The following is a 7,528-nucleotide window of genomic DNA, read 5'->3' on the forward strand; positions in this document are numbered from 1 at the left end:
CCTCTAAATGGATGCCAAATTCAAAGACGCACGTAGGACTGTGGCCTTGTGGGAAAAAAGGGTGTTTGTCTGAAGTGTTTAAGATGGTCTGATTACATTAATTCACTGAAAAATCCACGCAACAAGATGAAATAACACAGTGAGAAAACAAGGTGGGAGGGGACAAGGAATTTGTTGGTTTGTAGGTTGCAGATGTCACTTCAAGGTTACACACAAATTTCTGTTAATTCTGAATATGTGTGAGTTAGTTTTATGTTCATTCAGGTAATTTTTAACCAGAGTTAATGGCAAATGTGATATGTGGATCAAATGACCCTGAGCCGAACAGTTTCACCTTGAGGTGGAAGGCAGAAACCAGCTGAAAGTGGTATTGTGTGTGTGTGCATGTGTGTGAGATTAACAGTTACTGGAGCAACAGGGGCACTGAGTCACAAACCTTTCTGAGGTAAACTCGTCCAGTCTCGAGAGGGTCTACATCATGACACTGATGGATTGTGCAATTTCAGCTGTTTTGCCAACCATTTGTCGAGCTGACAGTCGACCGTGCATCTAGGATGCTTCTCCAGTAACTGTTAGGTCGCCAACTATCTGAAACAGCGTGACATTTTTAAAGAGTGAAGAAGGAACGTATTTGAGGTCATGGGAAACTTGGAGAGCATATGGTGGATTGTGGTTGAGTCTGCCTGCAGGATCCTTGGTGTTTCTACAGCAACAGGTAAGATAAAAATAAAAACAAACTGACAAAAATCGCAATCACTTATTGTTTCAGTATGAGCCTGATTTGCTTTTTTGGATACTCTAGCATTTGTACAAGGGAATCCAGATCCTCACTCTAAAAATGCCAACAACTTTTGGCAGTAGTAGTACTTTTTATACTTTTTATTGTCTGTGAAGTTGGATCTATTAGAGCTGATGCCTCACTCTGTGCCGAAGTAGTGTTTATTCATCTCAATTTCCATACTATCACATTTTTAGCAACATTCTAAGCTCTTCTGTGTGGGATAATCATTCAGCTGGACTTTTTTTTTTTTTTTTAAAGAATTTCCTCAAGTAAAATGATAAAAGATCAGACGGGGATGTTGGCCAACAGTTTCCTGACCTCCAAAAACACCAAACCATCTCTTGGCTGACACACAGAGCCCAATAAAAACATGTTCGATCATACATCACCGTGCTCTTGTTGTCCCTCCTCTGTCTTCCTCGGGCACACTGGGACAGATTGCATGCAGCTCTCTCAGCCTCCTTAAATCATCATGGGGGAAATGGCTCTCTAGTTGCTGCCTCCTTGAGAAAATATGGGACCCCCATACTTAAATCCAACCAGCTGCACACGCTGAACATTCACCCAGAGACATGTGCCTCACATCACACCAGCACCAAGTCTCTGCCTCCAGCTGGGTTATTGGGTTTTTCGTGATGCAAGCTGTTATATATCCGCACCTACATGAGTTTTCTGTGCATTATTTTTTTATATGCGTGTGTGTATGTTTGTGGTATGAGTGCATGTGCTGCTGTCTGGCTGGCTGTGGGTTTGCATGTCTGAGTTGTCACGTTGGCCTCTGTGTGTGTTCTATACACAGACATACATGCAGGAAGCACATACATGTTAATATCCAGCTGGTCTATATGCAGCGTTAATTCCTCTCACACACTCTAAACCGTTTAGTCACATTCCCCCTGATTTCCCTCTGGCCCAGATTGTATCTCTGAATTTCTGGTAAGCAGGCCAGGGAAATTGCTTCCATGTGTTTACTGTAGCAGCGATCACCACTTAACCATGCTTACCTCACAGGGAAGGGATTAGTTAATATAATGGGCTTTAATTTATAGTTTTAGAGACTTTGTTGTCATGTCATTTCTTATCTTCTGTCGCACCAGCACGGCCGTATCCAGTTCATGTACCACCAACAGTGTTGTATTGTCAGCACTCAGATCTGAGGCTCTTCCTATTAAAGGAATAGTGACAGAGCCAGGAGAGCTGTTGGTTTACTTTCATGCTAAGCAAGCCAAATGCTTGCTTTAGTTTCATTTCCACAGGAGAAAGGTCAGTGAGCATGCATGTTTCCAAACGGTCAAAGTATTCATTTAAAATATCAGAAATGTGGCAGCAACAGAAATGTAGCTTAATTCAGTTAACCATATATTGATCCCTTAAGGAAAATTCTCTACAACTTTTCCTGCTGCATTTAGGTCACAGATGAAAGGCAGCTTTAGAGAGGATTTGGCAACTTGCTCAAAGGCACTTCAGTAAAGCTGATCTTGAAGAAAAAAAGGGGGGAAATCAGCAACTTCCTGTTCTAGTCCAGTATAAGTCTGTGTTTCTGTGAACAAAGATGTGTCACTTACACAGAATGAGTAAATAGACAATAGAATTGAAGAGAATTAAATAGAAGAAATGCAGTCAGTTTATTATGGCTAATAAATGAGAAATCATAACTGAAATGGCAGACAGATAGAAGGTATATCAACACACTATGGCCCTCAGTCACCACTTCACAAACAGGTGTGGATTTTTTTTTTAGGTTATCATGGTTGTGTTTTACTAGCACAAGTTCTATGATGGATTAAATGTCCACTCAAATAAAATTACTCAGTTTGCTGGCACTGACATAGTAATTGAAAGCACAAGTAAGCTATTACCAAAGCTTTGTGACCATGACGGCAACAATTGCAAAGATTACCTACATAAAGTGCCCCTGAATCTCTTCAAATAATGTACATCAGCAGGTCAGTGATACTCACTGGTAGGTGAAGTATGACTTTATATTGGGTTACTTGTGGTCAGCTTAAATGAAGACTTAAAGTTCTTGTTCAAATGTCACAAACATTAAAGCAGCAAGAACAGAGTAAATACTATCTATGATAAAGATACACAAAAAGATATGAAAACGGTGCACCACAAAGTTGAAGTATTAACAGTATTTATAGTTGTTTGAGAGGTTTCCAATGAGCTGCAGTCTCCTGCATAAAGAGACAATCATGAACTAAGTCTGACATCTGGTGGACAGAATCTGCTCACAAGTACATCCTAGAATTTGTAAAAAAAAAAAAAAAAAAAGAACTTAGTATATCTTTCCTCCTCTTTTCCAGTGCTGTGTGCTGTGGGAGTGGAGACGATACATCAGGGAGAATTCAAAAGCCTCGGCATCTACCTACTGTAAGTACCATGGGAATACGAACCCGCCAAAGCACTCCTCATTTTAACAGCTCCAAATAAAGTTCCAAATAAACTGCCTGTATTTTTAAATGACTAAAAATATGTGGCCTGAGTGTCATTTAGTAAATACACACTCTTGCATGAGATGTTGGGAAGGAGTCAGAAGGATGAAACAAGGTCAGAGGGCAGAAAGGACACCAATCCTCCTCTGCTACTTCTCATTATCTCTGTGAGTCACAGCCAAACTCCCACGAACTCACAGGAAAACATCTCTCTGAGGACAGCAAAAATGCATGACTGTTTCATCTGTCAGTGCACCCAGAACGAATGCAGACGGACACTGCACTCACACAGAAACAGAAAATACACAACTCAGCGATAAGGCTTGACAGGGAGGGCAGTGTATGATGACGGTTAGTCTTGGGGGCATTTTTCTGGTTCACTGGGACAAGATGGTTATCAGAGCGTTTGAACACAAAATAAACAAGAGGGCATCAAACTGTAAAGAAAATGGGGAAAAAAAGGAAAAAGTGAACTCCTGAATGACAAGTCTTCTGCCCCATGTATGTTTATCGAAAGCACTTTTGGGCAAACGAAAATAAGAAAAAGCATCTTAATCCTCAGCTCCAAATACTGGGAAACTGACCTATTTAGACCCAGTTTACACAGTTTAGAAACAGTTTACTGATTGTATCACTGAGACCGTATCAGTTTCATTTCGCTGAATGTTTCTCCCCCAGAGCGTCGTCTGTTGGCATCATGATATTTGAGTTGGCCTATTTTCTGGATACTCTGCTGGTCATGTGTCTACCGTGAGTACACAGCCCTCATTTACAGCTTAAATGCCTGGCACAAACATCACACATCACTCTATAATTCTCTAGGTAGGTCACGTCTGAATTTTATCAGTGCCAGGACCAATTACCAGAGACCAAATATGGATTCTCAGTTTTATCCAGTCTGTCTTGGTTATATTAGCATGAATATGTTTAGCTGTCTTTACTGTCAAAAGCATCATAATAACATGACTCCTCACTCATGGCAGGTTTGAAGTTATAGCTATGAAATTGCTCGTAAATTGATCCTGCCTGGCTGTCTTCCTCTTTACCTTCACAGATGTCCTCCAGACTGGCAGCTGTTTGTGCTGTGGGGGAAGATGGCTCACATTGGAGGCTTCCACAAATTCCTCTATTACTCCATCATGTCAGTGGTTTGCTTCTTGCACCCTGTGTTGGTGTGGCATGCAGTTATCCAGGTAAAATGGCACCAGCAGGACTCAGTACTAATAATAGTATCAATTTATTGCACTGTTAGTGTCACATTTCTAGCAGGAAAAACATAGATTTAGGTAATTAAATGTTTTATTCAAATGTTCCTGATTTGAAATCATTAATTTGATTATCCTGTGATATGTCAAAAGATCTTTTTAGCTAAAAGGTCCATAGAAGTAGATATGAAGATGTGATTTCAGACTGCAGGGACAATGATTGATTTCATTATTTACAACCATTTTTTCCCTCTTGTAATATGTCAAAAAGCAGTCTGTGTAAAAACGTCCACACAAATGATAGCTATCATTTCTGACTACAGGGACAATGCTTCTGGTGACAGCCTTTTTCAACTTCATACTAAGCAAGAAAGCAAAGACCAAGGCTCCCAAAAGGCCACAGGAGAGCTACAGCGACCAAGGCCCGACCACCGTCTGCGTGACAGAGCGGACAGGCTCAGACAGCACTTTCCCCTTCCTCCATATGGTGCCTGGACGGAGAGGAGAAGGGCTGGCACTGGCAAACAGAGATCGTTGCCTCAGCGTGGGGGAGAGAGGGGAGAGCGTCCAGGCCATGCTGGAGATGGAGCAGACAGCATCACCAAAAGACACAGACAGGGAGAGGAGGAGGTGGAAAGAGAGGAGGCTGATATTCTTCAGAGGCAGGGAGGAGCCTGTGGAGAGAGAGATGGAGGAGATGGAAGGATACCGTGAGCCGGAGCCAGATACCACCTCAGACACTGCACCTATGATTACTGACTGAACGCTGCTCTGCGCTCACACTGCGCTGAGAAAACACACAATGAAAAGCATCTTTAATGTATTTATGCTGACTGGATGCAACTAGCTGATGCTTCACTTCAGCTGAATAGAAATTATAAAAAGCCATTTTGGAGTGTTTGGTCATAAAATATTGTATGTTTTATGTGATTACACACTAAACATAAAGATGATTAGAGTTTTTTTTTATTAAATATTCTACTGATTTGTATGTTTTTTACTTCAAGAAGATATCTTTGTACAAACTAAAACATATGGAATCTGTTGTAAGTATTTTAAATTACAATTAAAAGAGTTCAACGGTAAAAGAATAAAAAAGAAATTTGATCATTCGTACCTACATGTGCGTGTGGGTGGCTTTAGGCCTGTTTATGCTAAGCCAGCACTGATTGAAGGGCGGACATTAATGCTGGCAATCCAATCCAGTTACCGCAACATGCATTATTCATAAGGCAGTAAATTAAATCAACTGTTTCATTCATTCGGAGAAAACATGTGCGCGACTGAGAGTATATAGCAGGCGTTGGAGCGTATGCAGGTGCATGTGTTCGTCACATTCAAGCCGCCTCATTGTGTGTTTGTCATGTGTGAGCCGTGACCATGGAGACAGAGCTCTGGGAGGAGTGCTCACGTTATTATGGTGATGAGAGAAACATCAGATCGCCTACCAAAGCACCACTATGTAGATCAAATGCTTCGCCAAAACACATCTAGCCAATCTCTAAATTGCGCATTACTAACATGCCATACGCTGATAATATTAATAGCATGTGTGAATCATTCCCAGCCCCTATAAATCACCCTGATATTAGCATATTTATGATACAAAAAGGCTGGTGTGAACAGCCTGTGCTATCATTTCATTTCTTTTCCCTGTTTTTTTAATCACGCTACAAAAGACACGATTCTCCGTACAGACATTCCTCTTTTGTTCTGGTCATAAATCAATAGCGTTTTCTTTTGTCAAAACACACACACACACACTGTACACACACTGTATTCCTCGGTCCTTTGTTCACTGAACTGCAGGTATATAACTGCACGTAGCCTTAAGAGGCAATCTCACTGCAGCATCAAAGCTAAAGAGAGAATCAATAAAAGCACAGAGCCTCATTCATCTGATAGCACCTCACTGAGAGCTGGGGTCAGACAGCAGCCACGTGAAAACACACACGCACTCAAACAGCCTGAAGGTCAAACAACGGGGTTACTCTCCATGTCTGACACAAATGAAATCCCCAGCAGCTACACGGCGTCTACAGTCCTTCAACAATTTAGCATGCTTTCTGCAAACATGACATGTGAATCCAGTCAGGAAGGGAAGAGGCATTCTGGTGTTATACGGCGAGAACAGAGAATCTTTGTCCAGAGTTTTCTAAGGTCGCTCTCCGGCCCTTAATCTGAGAGTTATTATCTTCACAATGATCTCTGCTCAATTAGCAGCTGAGTGACCCAGTAACGAGCAGGACGAGAGGGAGAGAACTTCAGCATTTCCAATCCGCTTCCATAAATGCCCCGCCAGCTTTGTCATACCCACATCCTTCAGAATGAGCTGTTCTCTTTGAGGGAAGTTGTTCAGCTGCTGGAACAACTTACTTCCTCAGTGCACGTTAAATCATAAATCCTATTCAGACACACAGCGAGAAAGAGAGAGACTTCCTTCAGCTTGTGTTTCCACCCTACAATAGTTTCCTAGATGGCAGGTCCAGGCTCAAAAACAGGATGGGTGAAATAAATCTTTACAGGCCGCAGGAACCTCTTCCTTTTCTCCTTCCTCTCTTCCTTTAGCAGAGTGAAAAACAGAGCAGTGGGTTTAGATTTTAGCAGCACTGTGCATATACCATGCAGAAAAAGGAGAGAAGTTATTCTTTGTATTGTTTGCTAGTGTAACTGTTTTGATTTAACCATTTTAAACAGACACGATGTCAAAATGTTCACAAGACATCACAAAAAGGAAAAGAGACTAAATACAAACAAAACAAACTAAAAAGAACATGTTAAGCAAAACCCGACACTCAGAAACTTCAAACATGACAACAGATAAAAAAATAAAAGGCTAATACATCTTAAATGTCCACTGAACAACATACTTTAACAAACAAAAAAGGATAAGAATTTAGTTTCAAAACACCAATAGAAGGCTTCCACCCACTCAGAATGTTTTTTATTTCTATTTTTTGCACTTAAGCAGCTTTTGTGGTTATTTCCAGCAAAAAAAAGGTGAACATTTCTTTAGGCTCCATGCCTTTTTGCATAAAACAGCAAAGAAATTAAAGGTCAAAACAACCCATTTAGTAAAAATAAGATCAGGTTAATTGCCTCCT

The 7,528-nt window shown here is 41.0% G+C and overlaps 1 protein-coding gene across 1 annotated transcript; it reads left to right on the forward strand.

The window, feature by feature from the left end:
• Window positions 1-437: 437 nt before the first annotated feature.
• tmem72 (transmembrane protein 72) lies at window positions 438-5,499 on the forward strand. The gene is made up of 5 exons (XM_051960512.1): window positions 438-715; window positions 3,091-3,157; window positions 3,898-3,969; window positions 4,274-4,410; window positions 4,745-5,499. The coding sequence occupies exons 1-5, from the start codon at window positions 640-642 to the stop codon at window positions 5,185-5,187; spliced, it is 795 nt and encodes a 264-aa protein (XP_051816472.1). The 5' UTR covers window positions 438-639; the 3' UTR covers window positions 5,188-5,499.
• Window positions 5,500-7,528: the final 2,029 nt, after the last annotated feature.

Source organism: Acanthochromis polyacanthus, chromosome 15 (genome assembly GCF_021347895.1).
Source record: "Acanthochromis polyacanthus isolate Apoly-LR-REF ecotype Palm Island chromosome 15, KAUST_Apoly_ChrSc, whole genome shotgun sequence".
NCBI lineage: Eukaryota > Metazoa > Chordata > Actinopteri > Pomacentridae > Acanthochromis > Acanthochromis polyacanthus.

Coding starts and splice junctions, on each gene's coding strand:
- tmem72 (XM_051960512.1), top strand. CDS start 640: ATGGGAAACTTGGAGAGCATATGGTGGATTGTGGTTGAGTCTGCCTGC. Junction 3,158..3,897: donor AGCCTCGGCATCTACCTACT/GTAAGTACCATG, acceptor TTTCTCCCCCAG/AGCGTCGTCTGTTGGCATCA. Junction 4,411..4,744: donor GGTGTGGCATGCAGTTATCC/AGGTAAAATGGC, acceptor CATTTCTGACTA/CAGGGACAATGCTTCTGGTG.